Source organism: Globicephala melas, chromosome 15, assembly GCF_963455315.2.
Source record: "Globicephala melas chromosome 15, mGloMel1.2, whole genome shotgun sequence".
Classification (NCBI taxonomy): Eukaryota; Metazoa; Chordata; class Mammalia; order Artiodactyla; family Delphinidae; genus Globicephala; species Globicephala melas.
Genome location: NC_083328.1, coordinates 44,801,941 through 44,823,871, shown reverse-complemented (window position 1 = coordinate 44,823,871; position 21,931 = coordinate 44,801,941). Strand labels below are relative to the sequence as shown.

At 41.6% G+C, this 21,931-nt stretch overlaps 1 protein-coding gene across 4 annotated transcripts in view; it reads left to right on the top strand.

Moving 5' to 3' along the window:
* MACROD2 (mono-ADP ribosylhydrolase 2) overlaps positions 1–21,931 on the top strand; it is a 1,989,159-nt gene that overhangs the window by 1,850,881 nt on the left and 116,347 nt on the right. For 3 of the 4 annotated variants that reach the window (XM_060284443.1, XM_060284445.2, XM_060284442.2), the window contains 2 exons: positions 9,398–9,460; positions 14,225–14,293. In XM_060284443.1, coding sequence (XP_060140426.1) covers positions 9,398–9,460; positions 14,225–14,293 — 132 coding nt within the window. The remainder of the gene's footprint in view (positions 1–9,397; positions 9,461–14,224; positions 14,294–21,931) is intronic. The other variant, XM_030872537.2, reaches the window with a different exon arrangement.

Sequence of the window (21,931 nt, the reverse complement as noted above, 5' to 3'; positions counted from 1 at the left end):
GAATAGTGTTTGTAAAGTACTTGGAAATCCTTGGATTCAAAACTAACCATATCAGAGTAAAAGTATTTGTTCTAATATGCCATATGGGAGAACTATATGTTATCTATTAAGAGGGGATGTGTGATATTGAAAATAGTTCTCTGGTGCATTGCCTTGTGCTGTTTTTATCCCAAGATACGCCGCTGGCAAGTTGTGGTGTGCTGGGGTCATACCTTCCTCGTGGAAATGCTGTAAAGTCCAATCCTGTGGTGGGTATTTGTTGAGTTTCTTACTGTATACTTGACACTCTACTTACCAACCTACAAAATATATGGAGGAGACAGTCGCATGCTACAGTCTCATGTGTTTCCTTTCCTTGAACTTGCATCACATTTAGGTCTCCCTTAACAGATACATATGCTTTAAAAATAACAGGTTTAATCAGCGGATCAGCGGTCCCCAGCCTTTTGGGCACCAGGGACCGGTTTCGTGGAAGACAATTTTTCCATGGACGGTGGGCGGGGGAGGATGGTTCAGGCGGTGATGTGAGTGATGAGGAGCAATGGGGGGCGGCAGATGAAACCTCACTCGCTCGCCTGCCTCTCACCTCCTGCTGTGCAGCCCAGTACCTAACAGGCTACAGACCGGTACTGGTCCGCGGTCCGCGGGTTGGGGACCCCTGAGTTTAATTATTTCCTCTTCCCCCTAACCACACAAATAGGCTGTTTTGGGACATTCTAGGAAAGAGGTAGGACCAGATGATGGTCTTCTCTGTCCTAAAATTGAAGACCAGCCATGGGTCTTACACAGCCTCTGTGAATGGGGTGTGGTTGTCATACTATTTGAGTCTATTTTGAGTGAACTGCTACTAGCGACCAGGAGAGCACTGCTCAGCATCTCCCCAAATGGGCTCTGTGTGCCCCACTCCATTCCCAGGGGGTTCTAAGTCATCAATCTGCATAACTGCATTGTAACAAGTTCCACACGTAACCTCCACTGGCCTGGGGAAGGGATTCCTTCTGTAAGGTAACTGCTCCAGTAAGAAGACAACATGGTGACAGGTGTATTGTAACTAGAGCCTGGGCTCTGTGTCTAGGCTACCTTTCTTAAAAACTTCTGCCCCACATGATGTAGGAACTTCATATTTCATAAGTAACCTGAGGAACGTGGAACAGGAAGTAATTTTCCCCTTTTTCCCTGATTAATTTGTGAAGTAACCATGCAAGGCCAGGTAAAGGATTAGCATGTTTCATTAATTCACAAATATTTATTGAACAGTGTATGTTCAGTCTAGGTTCTTAGGAGACAGCAGACAACGAAGCAAAGATCCCTGCCTTCGTGGAGCTTACACTCAATTAGGGGCAGATATGTGTAAACGATGAACATAACACCTACGTAAATTAAATACTAGAAGGTGATGGATGATTGAGAAAGACAAAAATAAAAAGCAGATCAGGGTGGGAATGGAGTGTGTGGGGATGGGGAAATGTTGCAATTTTAAGTGACATGTTCAGCACAGTTTGAAAAGGGGGATGTTTGCGCAAAGACTTGAAGAACCTGGGGGAAAAGCAGTCTAGGCAGAGGGGATGGGACGGGCAGTACAAAGACCTGGGGAGAAGACACCCTCATGTGCCAGAGGAACAGCACAGAGCCCGGTGTGGCTGGAGCGAGTGAGTGGGGAGGAGATTAGAAAGAAGTCAGGGCAGGAAAACAGCAGGTTCTCCAGCACACAGGCCTTGCTGCCTTTGAGCGTTTTGGAACATGTGAGCAGAGGAATGGTGTGATCTGACTTAAGCATTTTAAAGCAAGCCATCTGGCTCCTAGGTTGAGAATAAGGGCCATTGCCCCAATCCAGGAGAGGGGGGATGGAGGCTGGACCAGGGTGGTGGTAAAAACAGATGAACTCTTAACTACTGCTGCTTCCTACATGGTACCACATTTGATTTTTAGGAGCCATTTTTTGTGATCAAAGAGATGTGACATTTTTAAATTAATTTTTTAAATTGATTTATTTTTATTTTTGGCTGCATTTGGGTCTTTGTTGCTGCACACGGGCTTCTCGAGTCGTGGCGAGCAGGGGCTACTCTTCATTGCGGTGCACGGGCTTGTCATTGTGGTGGCTTCTCTTGTTGCAGAGCACAGGCTCTAGACACGCACACTTCAGTAGTTGCGACACGTGGGCTCAGTAGTTGTGGCTCGCGGGCCCTAGAGTGCAGGCTCAACAGTTGTGGCGCACGGGCTTAGTTGCTCTGCAGCACGTGGGATCTTCCGGGACCAGGGCTCGAACCTGTGTCCCCTGCATTGGCAGGTGGATTCTCAACCACTGCGCCGCCAGAGAAGCCCGAGATGTGACATTTTTTAACTGTCCACAATTTAATGAGGTTCAACCAGAGGCTCAGGTAAACACCATACCTCTTCTACATTGAGAGCTGAAACATGGTTTGAATGACAACAAAATTATTACTAGGGGAGAATGAAGTTTCCTTCTTAATCCCTTGACAAGTGTTTATGGAGCCCCTGTGGGATCGTAGGCACTGTACTGGTTGCTGAGGACATCTTAGGAACAGCAAGAGCATCTTTCTCAGCGGAAGACTTACAATTTAGCTCTCGAGGGTCAGAAGAGGTCACAGGAATCTCAAGGGTCAGAAGAGGTCACAAGGCAAGAAAGACCTCAGGCTTTGGTACAGTCTGGATCTGAGTTAAAGTCTCATCTCTGCCACTAATTGTGGGACTTCAGGGAAGTTATCTGACCTCCCACAACCTTGAAATCTTCATCTGTAAAAATGTAGATAAAAGTCTAAGTAGGACTGTGGAGGGATTCACAGTAATGGGTCGGAGGCGCGTGAACGCCTGGTGCCTAGGAGGCAGCAGCTACCACTCCTGTCAGATGGTGATGCCCAACTGTACACCTCTTTCATCTGCACTGGAAGAGCCACATGCGTGAGGCTTTTCATTAAAGTAGTGAGGCAGCCAATTCGGGAACTTACTTTTCTAAGCTCAATCTATTAGGATAGATCAATGGGCTGATGACACCTCCAGAACAAAATGTTTAAATGTTTGGAACTAGCATCCACTGCCCCCCACTTCTTTCATTCTTTGCTTTCTTCCTGAAACCACTAAGCAGGGCTGAGCAAGGTAGGTATTCACATTGAAGTGGTGGTGGTGAGGTGGTGAACCTGCCCCCGCCCCCCCCCCACCCCGTGCGGAGTGCAGGCCAGGTCAGGAGGGCATCTCAGTCTCAGATTGAAGGACGCTAAAGAAACAGGACAGCAAAAGGCAGTGTGTGATCCTAGATTGCTGTGAAAGGTATTCTTAGAAAATTGGCAAAACTTGACTGTGGTCTGTGGCTTCTATGGTAGGAATGTCATCACTGCTAATCTCCTGATCTTGGTGGTTGCATTGTGGTCATGAAGAAGAATGTCTTTGTAGAAAATACAGACTAAAGTATTCAGGGCTGACGGGGGTAATAAGGGGGTGATTATGTCCCCAACTTCCTCTCACATGGTTCAGGGCAAAAAAGAAAGTTTCTTGTACTGTTCTTGTAACTCTCCATTGTTTAAAATTAGTTCAAAATAAAAGTATCTTGAGTATTAAAAAACAAATTTAGAGTTGTAGCTTTGCACCCATCTGGCTTAAGTGTCAGAAGAGCTAGTTTCTCGATGTTCTTGGTGTTCTACATTAATTTGTATGAGATTATAGTTTAATTCTTCAGCTATTATATTAAGTATCATTTTCCCATGCTTTTACTGACCCATAATTTAACCAGCTTACCCAGCTAACAAATCCTAGTTGCATTTCCAGGGAGACACTAGTGGGCACTGGTATCAGCTGACTGGGTTGAAACCCTGCTGACATCACTGTGGGATCTCAGGGAAATGATTTAACATCTCTGTGTCTCAGTTTCCCCATCCACGAAATGCGGATAATAATAATGCCTACCTCATTGGGTTGTTATGAGAATTAAAGTTGATAATGTATTCAGAGCACTTAGACACTGAGCAGAACACAGCCAATATCCAATACATGTTAGCTGGCATTAACTATCAATAGTATTATTCTGCCGCCCACATAACTCTGTTAAATAAAACATAAACATTGATGGCAGTGCATACTCATTGAGAGCACTCCTTATATAAGCTAAATTTATTTTTTAAGGGTGTGTCTTCTAGAGAGTTTTGGAATGTGTAAGATGAGAATGTAGCTGGGTGGCAAAATACAAGATTTAAGACTGAATTCCTTATAAATGAAAAAGCGCTGAGTTGAAAAAAATAACTGAGTCTTCCTGAACTAAGAAAAATTAATATGCCATTTGTATTAATCAGCTATTGTCACAATAATACTGTGTAACAAGTCACCCCGTAGTGCAATGCCTTAACTAAAAGATTTACTCTCATGCTCACAAGTTTACAGGTTGACCGTGGTTCCACTGATGTAGGCTGGGCTCAGCTGGGCAGTTCTACTTCAAGCTGTGAGTTCTCTGGGCTTGCCTCCAGACTGTAACTTGGGCCAAGGCTTCTTCTGCTCATCTTTAAACCAGCAGCTGCAGAGGCATCTTCTTGTCATGGCCAATGTCAGAAGCACAAACACCAAGTCCAATTATGCAACACGTTCAAGCTCTTTGCTCCTGTCATGTCCGCTAACATTTCATTAGCCATATCGCTTGGTCAAGTCCAACAACAATGGAAGGACGCTGAGATAAATAATCCATTACAGGGAACTGAAGAATTGGAATCCAATCTGCAAAGCACTGTATTTGAATTGCCTGCACCCTGTCCAGGTCCAGAAATCTTGGGCCTTTATAAGAAAAGGTAATAGTATACCAGCAGGCAGTACCCATCCGGTTGCTTCCCCAGTAGCAAGGATGAATTTGTTCTGATTTACCTCTCTTTGCTCTTCCCATCCCCACGCACAGTTCAAAAATGGAACTGCAGATATCAGGGTAGCAATTTGTAGCCACAACATTGAAATTTTGCCCTTATAAAGCTTGTCGATATAAAATTAAACATGAACTACACAATTAAACGAATTCACTTTGTTATCTGATGGGGGGGGTCCTTCTGCTCACCGCTTACAAAATCAATACTCACCAATGGTAGAAAGGAAAGGTACCTTTCATCAGAATGCCAGCAATCTGGGGAGATGGTGGACCCAGCATCCCCCAAAAGCCGCCTCCAAAGATTCCGCTCAGCCATGAAAGTTTTAACGGCAAGGAGGGGAGTAGTCTCAGTTAATCATTGAGATAGGACGTCAGAGTGGTCACCATTCCCCACTGCATGCAGGCTCGTGGATTTCTTATTATCTTCCCCTACACGTTATCATGTTCACACAGTTTGGTCACACAGTTTGTTCACGAGATTCTGAAGGGGAAGCTAGGGAAGAGATCTAGTCATCTGTTAATTACTTATTCTTCATTCCTACTTCTTTGATCTACCAGAAGAACTGACAAATTATGGTGCGATTAAACGATTTGAAAGGTGTTCTTGGGCCGGAGATGAGTAGAGCACGGGGGTACCTTGTTTAAAATTAGTTACGGTATAACTTTGCTAAAGTGACAAGAAAAGGGGCTTCCTGCTGAGGGCAGTTTCCTGCAAAGAACTGCTTACAAATGCCCACTTTTCAGACATCATTCCATTTCTATGGGATTAGGGGTGAAGGTCTGTCTTCTGTAACTTTTTCATGCTGACATAAGCGACATATTCTCAGACTGGAAGATGTCAACATGGGTCCGTAGCATCTCTTTGCTGACAATTTTAGTTGCCTGCTTACATGTGTGGGCAGAACAAGCTACAATTATTTTGATACCCACAAAGATATAGATTATTATGTGCAATAATGTTAATCCCATTCTCTTGAGGCCAGTCCTTAGAATTGTGGTAGCCATAGACTCAAGTTGGAGCAGCTTATGTCATGGCTAGCATCTGTCTGGTCATCATGCAGTTAACGTTTTTTCCTCTGGTGGCGGTTATGGTATCTGTAAAACAACTCAGGAATGAACGTCAGACACTGAGTCTGTGACTCTATTTTCCTAATCATTAACTGCTTGGTTTTATACTTGGGGAAGGGCGGCGGGGGGGGGGACCTGCAGGGTTCTACTCGGTTCCAGCTTCACAGCAGGAGTCTCTTATTTTGATTTCTATAAAATTCCTGAAATATCCTTGCATATAGTATGTGCTCCGTAAGTATGGATTGAAAGAATAGAGGGCACGGTTATAATACTGGAGAAGCAAAAAGGATTCAACCATTAGAATTCACACAGGTCACTGTGCTTTTTGGCATGGGAAAGTAGTATTATGTGACATTCAATGTGAATGATATGGAAATTTATGATCGGAAATAAATATGGGATCCTATAGGTATATCAACTAAGAGAATTTAGTTTCTGTGTGACATGTTTTGAGCTCACAAAATAGCCTGTCATTTCCCTATACTTCTTCACGTTTATTGTAAGCCTTTTAAATCCCTTCTAAAAACCACAAGTTTACATTCCCCACTCTACTTAACTTTTTATTGTTTTTATGCTTTCTGTGAAGATAGCTAGACAGACAAGGCTGATAAAAGGAAAGCTTGTTCTTATCAAATACGGGTAAATGTGTAATGGGATTTTTTTCTTTCCTACCAGAGGAAGCCCACTGTTTCACTAAGAACTCACCCAATTGAGGTATTTTAAATGGATGGAATGTTAGAAGCCAGCCAAACTGTCCTTCTAAAAGTGACGTGAATGCTAACCTAATTGCCCGAGAATGTTATCAACTGGCCTTTGAAAGCCAGACTTCTACACTGATTCCCCCTGCTGGCCTTGAGGTTGCACTGTCTTTGGAAATTGATGAAAGCAATATACCTGAGCCTTTTCATTTGAGGGCAAGTTACTCAAACGCCAAATCCAGCATTCTTCTAGAAGGCATTTACTCCGTGATAAACATGCCAAGTGTTTCTTGAATTTGCTTCCCAAGGGCAGAAATCCTGCAACTAGACCACCCCACAGCCAAGACTCAAAGTCGAAAACAGAACATGCCAGACTGCGGTAGGGAGTGGGACCACGGGCACAGGGATTAAGGGTAAAATCCAGTAGCAGTAGGTTAGATAAAGAGCCAGACTGCTTTTTACTATTATAAAGTTGGACTCGGGGGTCTGACCATGAATTTCCTTTTCATGAATTTAGAACTGGTGGAAACAATTCTTCACCTTCCTGTGACTCAATTGTTGTTTCTCTTTCCCTTCTTACCTTCCTCTCTTCATAACATTTTTACCTCCCACTCCATAGGAGATGTGGTCACCAGACCAATTTTAAAAGCAGCCTGTCACTGCAGACTTCAAGCCTATTGTGGAATCTGTGTTAAAAGGTCTGTCTGAGACTTCCCTGGGGGTCCATTGGTTAAGACTCCATGCTTCCAAAAAAAAAAAGATTCCACGCTTCCAATGCAGGGGATGCAGGTTTGATCCCTGGTGGGGGAACTAAGACCCCACGTGCTGCATGGCGTGGCCAAAAAAAAAGGGGGCTGGGTGGTGGTGTCTGTTGGGGGAGATAGGAAAACTGGTAGATCTCTCCTGCTTGAGTCTGAGTCCATTTGGTGGGAGAAAGGGGGAAACACTGACTTACGTTTTTGACACATGCTCCTGCACCAGCTTGGCCTTGTTAGGGCAGCAAGAGCAGCAGTGATGGCTATTTCCTTCCTACAGCAAAAGCCAGTGCCAGTGCCTCCGCGGAGAACCAGAACAGAGAAAGTATCAGAAATATCCTTGGAAATATGTCACGCAGAACCTTGGGTTTACAGAGTTACAGAGCCACCCCAGGTTATACTGTGTCCCGCGTGACAAATGGCACAGTGCTGGCCAGAGGGAATTATATACATACTGATATATTTATTCATTGATAGCATCCCTTCCGCATGTCAGTGTCACTCTTATTTATCTATCTATTTATCTATTTATTTATCTTTGTCATTCTATTATAAAATTTTTCGTTCGGGTCAATTCCAAATTTTTTCCATTTGCAACTCTTCTCAGAAGGTTGTTTTTCAGAGCTGCTTGGTGAACTGTTTCCCCATTGCTTCTGAGGCTCTTGTTTCAGCTCCACTTGTTGAGTCCTCCTCTGGGGAGGATTCCCCATCCTCTTGCCTCTGGATTAATAGTTGATAGTTGTAGCAGATGGTGGGTCAAAGCAGTCAAGTAAAACAAGTTTAAGTGATCTGAGCCTGGCTGTGGGCAGGAATTCTAAAAGGGCTCAGCTGGGTGATTCTTCTGCTCCTTGTGGCCTTGGCTGATGTCATCACTTGGGGGCATTCAGCTGCCAGCAGGGCTGGGTTGGAAGGTGGGAAGAGGCTTCACGCATATGTCTGGCCCCTCTGTGCTGCTCCATGTACCCCTCTCCACCTGGGAGGCTAATCTGAGTGTCTTCACAGCAGGGTGGCTGGATTCCCAGAGGGAGAAAGTGGAAGCTGCTATAGTCCTCTGAGGCCTTGGCTAGGGGGCCCAGACATCACTTACACATTTCACTGGTCTAAACAAGTCACAGAACCAGCTCGAATTTAAGGAGACAAGAAATAGATTCCACTTCTTGAGAGACAAGGATCTGTGGCCATCTTTAACCCATAGTAATATGTGCTGATAACGTCTGCTTCTCTGTTTTCTGTACTTTAACGACATCTCTTATGTTTTATCATTTAAAAAGATTTTTCCAAACACAGAGACTTGGAAACCCTCCCAGCAATGAATTATAAAATGATGACTTTATTTGCCTTTGAAGACTTAATTTTTTTCTACACATAAATCCACAGATATATATTATATATTTTAAGCCAAAGGGAAGTTTTTAGCTAGTTTCTAATATATAGCCACCATTATACCTGTCCAGTTATTAATTTTTCAAGGAGTTATGTACTACGGCATAAACTTGACCAGCATAATCTGTTCAACACAGAGTATTTCAGAGCATAGGTATGTTAGACTGTCATATGTAAAATGTAAGTCAATGTTTAAAAATTTAAGTAAAAATAGGGGTTCTTTTGCAACATACAACAAACAGGAAAATAAAGGGCATAGGAACGTAATCAACCAAGTTTCCTTACACAGTGCATATTGCTTGAGTCAAGGAAAAAAAGCAGATTGGAATTAAAATTTGTATTGCATTTTGGGAAATGTTGTGCAAGGAGAGGGATGTTACTGGAACTGCTGAGTGAATTTTGTTTACTGCAGTTCAACTTTCCACCAAGCAAATCATGTGAGAAGGGACAAGGATAAATACACCTATTTATGTAGGTAATTTTTCTGTTTCACGCCTCTGATTCATCTCTCTGCCTCGCTTTATGGGGAGTCATGCTACACTGGTTACAATTAATTTCAGTGCATATTAGCCGTAAAGAGATATTTCATAAACTGACTTGATGTATACTTTTTTTTTCCTCTGCGGTTTTCTTGAAAGATGAGAACGGTCCACAGGAAAAGCCAAGTGCCAAAGAAGTGGAAGGGCAGGGCCAAGAAGCAGGTGAGCTCAGGTTTCTTTTGAGGTGTCCCCTAGGCCTCATTCCCAGAGGTGAACATGGCTTTACTCAGTGCCCTTTTCTGTAAATATTTATACCGTTTCACCAGGTTAATATCAATATACGTTCAGGTCTCCCTCAGGAAGCCACCAACCCTGTTAACTACAAGTGTCAGGCTCACCAATCGGAAGGGTACCCTCCCTCTCAGGTCTCAATCACCAGCCCCACTTTTCTCCCGTGTGATCGCAGTTTGCTCAGTGATGCTCTACGCGGGATGGGCAGAGGTTGGAAGGACCATGTCAGAGCTGGGCTGACTGAGGGCAGGTCAAACTCAGCAGATTTCGTTTGGAGGAAAAAATGAAATGAAAAACATTCACAGGGGGACTTCCCTGGTGGTCCGGTGGTTGGGATTCTGTGCTCCCAATCAGGGGGCGTGGGTTCCATCCCTGGTCGGGGAACTAAGATCCCGCATGCCACAGGGAGCAAACAAACAAACAAAAAAAATTATTTAAAAAAATTCACAGGAAATATATCAGAGGCTTTCCTTCCACAATGAATGGAGTGTCCTTTACTGCTTTACATTAAATTTTGAAGAGCCGTGCTTCTGGTCATTTCTCTGTATGTTGTAGATGATGGTGTGAGGAGTGACAGAGGCTTACTACCCCACACCCAGAGCTCAATGAGATCCAAAGCCTTCCTGACATCAACTCTGTTCACTGAAGAACAGATGAGCCAATGGAATGCTTAGAGATCTTCTACTGTAGATTATAAATTGAACTTTTTAAAATAAAATGGCACTTAAGACTCAAAAGAGATTGTCATCTCCTTAGGTTTATCTTTTCTTCCTCCCCACTTTTGTACTCAGGCATGCTCTCCTTTAAAAGAATGATTCACAGGGATTCCCTGGTGGTGCAGTGGTTGAGTCCGCCTGCTGATGCAGGGGACACGGGTTCGTGCCCCGGTCCGGGAAGATCCCACATGCCGCAGAGTGGCTAGGCCTGTGAGCCATGGTCGCTGAGCCTGGGCGTCCGGAGCCTGTGCTCCGCAACAGGAGAGGCCACAACAGTGAGAGGCCCGCTTACCGAAACAAAAAAAAAAAAGAATGGTTCACACAATTTTGCAGTTATCAACATAACCATCAAAATAAAAATTTCCTTCTTCTTTCTGTTTTCCAAGTCATTCTTCTGGTTCTAATGAGCCCAACGGATGGGGCATCTTTGAAATAGTGGGCTCTGCTCATGTGCCTGCCGCATCCTAAACCATATGCTGGACTCTTAGAAATAAACCAGGTAGTGTGATAAGTTTTTCACTGAAAAGTTCCTGCATTAACCTTGGAACTTTTGCTAGAGAACTGAAAGCTTTTATTATTAACCTGGAAGATGGAATTGAAGAAGGCCAATCAGAGAAGGCACTGAAGCAAGGCAGCAAGGACCTTGTGTACCTGCCACTGGGTCAGTTGGCTCCCTTTGCTAAAGTGTAGTCCTTGCAATGGAATGAATTCCTAATACAGAAAACTGTTGTCATCCACACCACCATCGCCCCCAGCTCCCGGCCACCACACCGTTATGCTCCGTGGAAGATGAGTCTTCTGTGAAAAGCTGTCACTGTTTTTACTGTTTGGGGCTGATGGGTATTAATCAACTAGCTGCTGACAGCTGAGGCCATTCTCTGACTATTGTGCTTTTACAGGTTTTATTCCTTCACTGCTCTGTCCCAAACTGTCTTTATCGACATAGATTTCTCCCACCCCTGTTCACACACACACACACACACATACACATACACAGGCACACACATACAGACATGCACACACATCTGCCTGCTTTTTATTTATTCATCTCTTTTCCCCTAATCAGTTGAGAACAGGCAGTGTCTTTATGGATTTAGGACCATCTTGCCTGTGAGGAGAGAGTGGTAGAATACAAGCTCTCTTCTCCACCTCTTGGATGGACAGCAACATCACCGCAATCTGGGTGCCTCTCATGGTAGAGGAGATTCCTAAATGCACCCCTGAGGGGCTCTGCTTGCTTTTCTAAGTGGCCGGCACAGAGCCCAATGGCAGGATTCGTCTATGCTCTTGGCCAGTGTCAGCATACATTGTTGTATCTGCTCTGCGTCCTTAATCCAAGATCAGAGAAGTCAGAGACGCAGTTCTGGTCATTAAAGTCCTTCTGACCTACTGTTATTCTTCCAAAATAAAAGTAGCTTCCTTTCATTCAATAGAATGTCCAGCTTCAATTCTAACTACACGACTCTGCAGACCTCTTCCATATCACACAAAAAGCACAATCTCAAACCAGCATAATCCAGCAGTTCTGACTGCTGTCATGATCAAATCAAAGTGGTAGGTCCTATTCCTCAAACAGCCGTTTAACAAATACCTATCTGGGCTTTGCTGTGACCCAGGCACTGTTCTGGACACTGAAATAGGGCAGCAAACAATAAAGACAATTTCTTTGCTTCCTTGAAACTTATATTCTGGTGGCAGTGATCCAAAAATAAACAATTTTTAAAAAGTATGATAGTGACAAATGCATCGTGGAGAAATGAGGTAATGTAGAAGGAATCCTGAGAAGGCAACTTTCCATTGGCTGGACTCAGGGAGGACTCCCTGAGGGAGCAGTAATTAAAGTGAAATCTCAATGATGAAATGGCGGGAGAGCATTTCAGATGGAGGGTCCAGATAATGCAAATGATTTCAGGCCAATTTTAACAGGTTGGAGAAGGAAGTTCAGAGTGGCTGGAGCGTGATGGATGAGGGAGAACATGGTGCGAGGTTTGGGAAGACATCATAGGGCCAGGTTATGTCTGACTGCAGAAGATTTGATTTTGTTAGAACTACAAGGAGAAGCCAGTGGAAGGTTGTTAGCAGTAGAGGGACCTAATCTGTTTTAACAAGCTCACTCTGCCTGTGAATGAAAATGGGTCAAAAGAACAAAAGTGAGACCAGTTGAAAGACTATAGCAGGAGAGCAGTGATGGAGGTTTCTGGAAATGGAGACAAAATGGCCTGATGTGTTTTGTTCCAGAGGTAGAAGTAACAAGATGTGCTGATGGATTGGACCTAGGGCGTAGGGAAAAGAAGAATCCAGGCTACATCCTAGGTTTTTAGCAGCAGTAACTACATGGGTGATGGTGCCACTTACCGACGTGTGAAAGACTGGCCACAGGGCAGTTTTTATTAATAGAGTTAACAGTTCAGTTTTGGCCATGGTAAATTCAGGAGGACTCTCGGCCATATGGGATGTCAAGAAGCCAGTTAGGTATCTGAGTCTGGATGTCTAGGGAGAGATGTGGACCAGAGATACAGGCTCGGGAGTCACTGGCAGAGAAATGATACTTAAAACCATGTGACGGGCGAGATTCACTAGGGAGAACATATAAATAAGGAGAACAGTGAGGCCTGGGACACCATGGCCTCTAGACATGTGGCACCAGGGGAGAAGGAACAGTCACAGCAAGAAAGTGTTTCAGAAAGAACAGAGTAGACTCTGAAATGCCCCTGAGGAGTCCAGGAAGATAAGAAAGGAGAAATGACCATTGGGTTTGGCAAAGTGAGGTCATTGACACCTTTGATAAGAGAATACTTCAAGGAGGATCGACCGAAGCCAGTTGGAGTGCTTTACGGAGAGACAGTGAGATGAGGAAGTCCAGAGCAATAACATGGACTGTTCTTTTAGGGAGTATTGCCGTGAGGGGAAGCAGAGAAATGGGATGATGTGACAGCAAGGCAAGGTTGAAAGTCTGTAGTTTGTTCTTTTGATGTTAACAGGAGTTTGTCATCTAACAGAAGAAAGTGATTCGTCTCCAGTTATCTCCCTACCAAAAATCTTACTCTCTGTTCTGATAGAGGTGTGACCTAAAAGTAACAGTCATATACATTATGGATGAAGGATATACTAGAAGATATCCGATTAGCCTTTAAATGTGTGTTAGTCACCATGCGTGTATGAGTTATCTTTAGTTCCATAACCTTGTTACTGCATGAAAAAAAATGTAAATATTCCTTTTCCATTTGTCAAGTATTAACCATTCCAAATGATTTTGATAACCCTTCCTGTCTTAAATATACTATTTTAGTGTTAGTAAGTAAGTTATTATCCTGGAGCCCAAATGCTAGTGGAGTCACTGGGGTGCTGATAATATTAAGAAGAAAGTCCAGCTCTGACGAGGTTAGTTGCTGCTGTGAGGCCCAGGCACGGACCTCCAAGTTCCTTAGTCGCCACTCTGTGCTTGGCTGACATGAAGTCACCCAACGGCTTTTGGTGCTTTCCTACAAATGACCCCTTCTCCTGGACCTCTTCTCTGACAGCCATCAGATGTGCTCCCTACAGCTTGACAGCCTGGCGTAATGGAATAGAAGTTCTGTGCTAAGAAAAACCAAACTTTAAAAACACACACATAAAAGCACTTTGTAGAAATTTGCAAGGATATACTTTCTTTCACAGTCTTTTACTAAGAAAAATAAGGTACCATTCTTCTAGAGGTAGGGAAGAAACAAAATGCCAAAGTATAATACTACCAAACAAACAGTCTTCTTCACCAAAAAGGTAGTTTGTAGTTCATCAGGCTCTGTCTTAACTGAAGGGTTTTTGTTCCATTAATCGTAGAAGAGAGTTACAAACCCAAGCCCCTTCAAAGACCATTCAGTGTATTACAGCACGAAACAGGCTCCTGCTTCCTTCGGTAGAGTAGGAGGTGAGGTGGGAAGGGAAGCTCCAACCTGACAGTATTTGGCTCTGAGACAGTGTTTCTCTTTCTGCCTTATAGATGGTGCCAGCACTGCCCCCGTGCCCAGCCCTTCTTCAGAAGAGGCAGCTGAAGTCTGTAAAGATGAAGGTATGAGGCCACTTACTACATCAAAAAATCACAAACTCTTAGAAAACCGTTTGGGTTTTATTTGTATGGGAAAATGAAGCGGTGTGCAAATCTATCCAGTTCTCTTTAAGCATCTCTATTTCCAACACAAATAGCCAACCCCCTCTGTTTTATTCCATACCTACCGTTTTCAGAATTTATGTCTCCATTTACATTTGTTCCTCTGTAAAGTAACTGTTCATGAAACAATAGAATGATTGGAGAAATTACGTTTAAAGATGTTTCTTTGAAACACCAGAATTAGGCTGTTTACAGCTACTTGTCAGGAATGGCTTCATTTGAGAACCGTCTACCAGAGAGCTCCATTATCTAGACAGAATAAGAAAGAAGAAATGTTTGAAAGGCATCCTTGAAAATAAATCTTTGGCAAGAACATCATTCCTCACTCTATGGACAGTTACTATGAGAAAATGTTGCTGGCCCAAGTATCTTTAGAAGAATAAAAAAGTAAAAGAAAAATTTATGTAGGTTCTAGGAGAAAATGTGAGGGAGAAATAGTGGGGACATTCATGTGCAGATAATAGAGTTTTAAAGATATATATTATCTAAAGGAAAATGAAATCATCATTTATTTTCTTTCCCTCCTGATTAACTGTCCACACACACACACACACACAAGTTATATTATTTTATATCTGTCATTGATAACTACTAAAAACCCTTCTGGAATGGTAGACAAGATAGTTACATTTGTACAAATGGACATCTGGTAAACCATGTGATATACTTGGAACTTTTAGATAAACACGCTGAATGCATTTCTTCAGTTGGGAGTGATATGAAAATATATCCATACTTAAGATTGATATTAGCTACTCCTGGAATCAATGTTTAGAAAATCAAAGTGGTTTTAAAAATAATAGTCAACTGTTTGCATCATTCATTTCATTTCATGTTGCCTGTAAACAGTTTTTCTAAGTAAGGTGTCCTGTGTAGGGAGGGTAGTTGCTAAGATTGTGAACTCTGGGACCAGATGGTTGAGGCTTAAATCCTGTCTCTACCACTGGAAATGTATGTAATCTTTGACAAGGAATTCAAGTACTTAACAAGGAATTAACAAGTAATGACAAGTAACTAACTCCTTTGTGCTTCACTTTTCTCCTCTGTAGAATGGGAATAGTAACTGTATTTACCTCACAGAATACAATAATACACAGCCATTGCTCAAACTGTTTACCTGGTACCTATGCAGACTGGGCTCCCCAGGAAACAGACTGTGATGGAGATTAGGGAGCTGACATTTATTAGGGGGAGCTCTTGGAATCAACACCTGTGAAAGGAAAGGGAAGAATGCAGAACTGGGTAAAGGGAGAAACTGAACTACAAGGCATTCTCAACAGAAGCCACAGATGGTCTGAAGATGACATGACCATTCTGAGATGTCCAGTTGGGATGAGAGAGTCTGGCTATTAAAACCTCCCATTTGATAAGTCATCTGTCATTGGCTGCCTTGGGAAGGGGTGTGGCCTTGGATGAAGCAACTCTCTTCTGCTGGGGTGATCCTGGAAGCTTGAGAGGGATGAGGGATGCCTGCAACTGGGAGAGTGAGCTCTTCCTTCCTGAAGGAGGATGCGGGTGGCCCAACACAGCATCCACCATACTGTTGCTTTCGGTCGTCTTTTTCTAGTTCATTGTCACTTTTTTACTGAATCCCTTGGCACCTCCCTTCATACTACTCAGATATGTGTTCTGACATCCCTGGTTTTAAAATTCTTTGGAATATCTAAAAATGTAAACCATGTTAGATCACCTAGGTTCTCATAATTAACTCTAGGTCATCTTAGAGAGAGAAATAAACCTGAGTGAAAAGGCAAAGAGTGGTGTTTATCCTAAGCAAATAAATTCGGACATCACAGTCATTTAGGCTGTGATACAAATTTTTCAATGTCCTGAAGTGGAATGGCAGAGTTTAGGAAACAGAAGAAATAATCTAATTTAAGTGCTTGAAACTGAGATTTTTCCTGTAGAGTTGTTTGGTTTGGAGATATCACACCCTTATAGAAACACACTGTTTGTGGTGTTTCTTCATGCTTTTAGGATCTCACACCATTAATTGCTCCTGCCAGGATCAATTTCTCGGAACACTTTTAGATGTTTTGTTTTTTTACATGAAACTTTTAATGGTGGTAACTCCAACGAGTTCTGTCACATATCACAAATGCAATTTCCTAATAAGACTAAATGTGAAGTTTTTACCAAAATAAATTATTAATATCCATTAACCTCTGGATCTAAGGAAAAGAATTTTGAAATCCACATTAACAAGTGATCCAGTTTCCATTAAAAATAGAATATACAGGTTATGATTTTTGCCTTTTCCTTCTGAAATAGCATGTACAGAAGACCACTATTTTAACGGATTATCACTACAACGCTTAGGCCAAGCATCTATTGCTTACAGATCTGCAAGTGTGGAGATAGATACATAGCTCGATTTTAGATACATAGCTTAGAATGAAAAATAAATGAATTTGCCATTGAATGCCTCCGAGATTGAGGTCATGATGAGGTTAAAAGGCATTCGTATATGTTGAGAATTCATTTCAAGCATTCACCATTATAAGTTTCATGCAGAAATATATCTCCTTGGTGACATCTGGGCTATTTATGAGCTCTGCAGCTATAAGGCTGCTTATAAAAATGCTTATTACACTCTCCAGTTTAAGTGCAGAATATTTTTGCTGACCAAAGTTCTTCAAAGGGCCCTTGCTCTCTTGTCTTTGTTTCCAGGCTTTGCTCCTGACCCAGCATCTTCTTCTTAAGTCTTGGAATCACGAATATTATGGACTGGCCTTTTTTTAGTATTCTTTCCAATATAATTCCCAAAGATTTTGAGTCTCATTATTTATTTTCAGCTTTGCTTGTTGGTTGGCTGGCTTTATATTTGTTATAATTTTGGCTCCCACAGGAAACTGGTGTCTTCTAGGGTACAAGGACTGAAAACAAAAGAAAAAATGAGCTGGCTAATGTCACTTGGTTTGGGAGATAAGATTTTTAAAAAATTAAAACTGATATGTGGAAGTTGAAGAATTTCAGGAGGAAGTGTCTTTGGGGGTGTCTCCTTAGGCCAGCGATTTTGTTCAAATGTTCTAGACATATTCCCCACTGGGTACCAAGAATGGATGTTTATTGCCCATTTACCCCACATAACAGCTAACAGTGCAAGCTGCTAACAGGAGGTACAGCTGATTGGCTTATGGATCAAGAGCGAGCTTGTGAGCTCCAGACGGAGGACACCTGTTCCCAATGACTCATCACAGCCTTCGGGTGGGCAGGAGTTGAGTTGGGTGGAGGAGATGTGAGAAGGAGGAATGCCGATGAATAATTCATCCACACAAGGGGTGCATGCCAGGGATGCAGCAGCCAGGACTGAATAGAAAGGAACTCCAAGGTAAAGAAACCTGAGAAAATATCTGTTGGTTGATAGGGGCTCTGAGGTCCTTTATAAAATAGGGCATACACTAATCTATTGAGAGATTTCTTTCTCTACTGGTAAAAATATTCCAATTATTGATTTAATGGTAGTTTACACTTTAAATCCTTAAAAACAAACCCAGGAGTACAAATGTGAAGGCTATTTAAGTTAACAAATATAGAGGCAATCAGATGGAGAGGCTATAAACCCAGGAGTAAAATTTGTATTAGGAATATCAAGTATTCTGGTTGAAACTGCTGCAGAGTTATTATTATTTTTAATTATCATCATCATCATTATTTAAGATATAGTCAGTCTGCTTAATTCAAGGAAAACTCTCTGTTCTGTTATCTCAACACTCTTAATAGCTCATCCTCACTCACACCCAAGACCAAGGCACCTTACTGGGGGGGCGGGGAGGGGGGAAGTGCTGTTTAAACACATCCTGATTCTGCTGTCTTATTATTTAATCAGTGCCTAATTTGAATTTAAAGGGCAACTAGACCAAATCATATGCTCATGAATATTAACAAAATCAACTAATGCTCAGGTGCATGCACACTTGAGCTAGTATTCCTTTGGAGCTCGGCGTAAGTCATGGCATTGCTGTCTGCTTTTTACGAAGTGGGATGTCACTTGGCAAAGGACACATTAACCCTTCATCTAGTTTCAGGCCTCCTACAGGTCAAAATTTCTGTAGGATAGGGGGAAAGTTCCAGCAAGAGTCAGCCTTGCCAAAGAGGACAGCAAAGAAAGGATGGGGTTATATATGAGGAATCGGATTCAGGAATGTGCAAGAGATGAGCATAAATGCTCCCAGCCACGGGTAGCTGTAGGCCTGGGCCAGTGGTGTCGACTCCAGAAGTTTCTGTTCTATTCCTTGTCTAAATCGTTGGAGAGAAACAAAACATTGGGCCACCTATGAAATTCCCCTCAGCCTTCCCTAATAGGATTCTTTTTAGTCCTTTCCCTATTCTAGAAATCCATTATCACCCTACAAAGCATCCTCCCCGCTACCCACCACCGTGGGACAGAGCTCTCCCCTGTCCTAGATCTGCACTGATGCAGTGTCTGGATACACCGTGACACCCAGGGCTATCACTCTTGGATGGTAAGAGTCTGAAAGGTGGAATGAGAGCCGCTGCCCTCTGGTAGTTCAGTGAAGGGGAAAGAACCAAGATATATGGAGTGTGTGCTCTACTCAGTGCTTTACATTTCTGTACAATCTATTTTTCATTTCACAAAAAGGTAACCTGAGAGTCAGGAAGGAGAAAGAGAAAGGTGTCCGCGGTGGGTGGGGAGAGGGGAACTGTTTTATCAGTGTTGATTCCCATGGCTAATACTTGCATGATCTTACATAATCCTCAAAAATGATAGTATTTTATTCTATTTTAAAATAACATTTATTTTTCTACTTGTAAGATAATGCATATTTATTGTAAAGTATTTTTAAATGCAGAAAAGTATAAAATGTAAAAGCATATAATGATTTTCCCTTTAAGGTTTAAACTGTAAAAAAAAAAAACCCAAAAATCCTGTTTTTTCAGTTAGCAATATACCATGAATATTTTCCCATGTCTTTAAAAATTTCTCAAAGGCATGTTTTTTATTGGAGGCATAATATTTCACCATATGGTTGTCCCACAATTTACATAACCAGTGTCCTAATGTTAGATGTAGTTATTTACAGTTTTTCTCTCTATTATAAATAATAGAGAAATGCAGTATATACATTTTAGATAAATCTGGGTGTGTATCTATGATCAGTCCCTCAGGATGAGATCTTGATTTTTCGTTGATTTACTAGGGAAAATATTAAGATATTTTTTATTGCTTACATTTATTATTTTAAAAGTAATGTGTGTTTATTAAATGAAAAAATAAGCAAAAGAAGAAATGAAAAATATCACTCATACTCTCAATCCCCAGAAATAAACATATGTAGTATGCTGGTATATAAACTTCCAGACATTTTCTAAGCTACTACACATATATATATGAAGTATTTTTAGGGTATTCTGCAATGTATACTAGTTTGAAATTGTCTTTTAAATATAGCAATAGATTGCAAAATTTTTTCCATGTCTTTTGATAGTCTAATGTTATTTAATTGTATATTCCAATAAGCAAAAGACCATAATTTACTTACCCAATTTCCATTTTGAGTCGTTTCTTTGGTTTCAGTTTTAAATTCTATACTGGCCAGGAACATGCTTTTATCTTTGTAGATGTTCATGATCATTCCTGTAAGAAAACCCAAATAAATTTTAAAATGCATACAAATCTTTTTTTTCTACAATGAATAGAGTTTATTCCCTTTTTTGATTCTTTAAATAATATATGTTCATTGTAGGAAATTCAAATAATTAAAGGGCATATAAGGAATAGAATAAAAGCACATGTGCAATCACAGCTCCCTGAGATAACTACCATCGCATTTTGGGGACCATTCCTTCATGCATCACTTTCTGAATATACACACCCACATAAAATTGTATATAAATCCATCATATGATGCATGACTTTAATGTAATTTCCCTTTTATCTTGTTTGTTTACTTCCCACCTTCCAGTTATTCAGAGAGTAAAACACGCTGATTAAGAATCTAGTCTCTGATTTCAACTTCCGGAGTTCAGATTCCAGCTCTCCTCTGACCTGTGTGACCTTGGGCAAGTTACTTAGTCTCTGTGTGCCTCAGTTTCCTCATATGTGAAATGGGGATGATAATAACACCTCCGTCACAGGTTACTGAACATTAAAACAAGTCAATCCCCTTAAACATGTCAAGGAGTATCTGATACACAGTAAGAGGCACAAAATTTTTAGCCATTGTTAAATGTATGTGTTTATTTTATAAAAACTGTATCATATTCTATGCACTTGTTGTTAACAGACAGAAAAACTTTGTGGAAATCCCTCCAAGTCATTTGTGTAGATCTAATTTATCCATTTTAAAGCTCAAGTGATATTCCATAGCTTGGATGCACTATAATTTATTCAACCATTATACTGTGATGAGCAAGCACTTTCTTCCCACTTTATTGCCATACAAACAATGCTGCAATAGATGTCTTTTTCTCATATATCTTTACAAGCAGTGCTTTTTTTTGCATGGGAAAGAGTCCAAAAGTGTGAGTTCTTTGAGGAGTATGTGTTTTTAACAGATACTGCCAAACTGCTTTCCCAAAAGACTATAACAATCCGTATTTCCATCAGCAATCATTATTTTCGTTATTTCTAATTTTTGCCAGTTCAATGAGTATAAAGTAATAATATCTCATTACTTTTAAAAGGTCAGTATTATTATCCCAATTTTGCAGGTAATTGAGGCTCAGAAAGTTTGAGAAACTTGTCCAGTTATCCAAAAGGTAGAACCAGAATTTGGAAACAAAGTCTGCCTGAACCATGCTTTTTCCATCCTACCATACTGCTTCCCGTCATGCTCTTCCCATCATACTGCTCCCAACCATGCTCTTTCCATCCCACCAAATCATGCTTCTGGAGCAAGGGATATTCCTTGCCTGAGGGGGCTAGGATACAGTGAGAGGGCAGCATGGGAAAGCTGAAACCCAAGAGAAGCCAGCAGGGCAGTAAGACTGAGGCAACAGAAGAGACCAGCCTACTTGGTCCACATTATAGCCTTGACTCTAACCCATAGTGGAAGTCTTACAAAGAAATGACTACACAGAAACCTCCAACTATATAACCCACCAGATATAAAGCCCAAACCCCTTTCTGTATGGTCTGGTTCCATACTTCCTCATACCCCACATGTACCCTACTCTGTAGCCCAACTCACATGTTTGTCATTTCCCAAATACCACTGGCCTACAGTGTTCGGCCATCATTCTGCCACATCTGTTTATTCAAGATTCACTTCCAATATCTTACCTTTACATCAGTCTTTTACTTCATTTTTCCCTTCCTCTCTTCCTCCTCCCCTCCCTCCCTTTCTCCCTCCCCTCCTTCTATCAAATTAACTGAACCAACATTTCAAGTACAGGAATTATACTAGATAATGTGGGGTGGTTGGTGGGGGCATGCACATTTTCATCTTTCTTGATTTCTCCCCTCCTTATTACATTTCATCCCATACAATAGTGAACTGTCCTTTCTACTGTTTCTTATAAATTTGTTTAAAAAATATCATGTGCCTTGTATCAATATTTTATACATGACATATC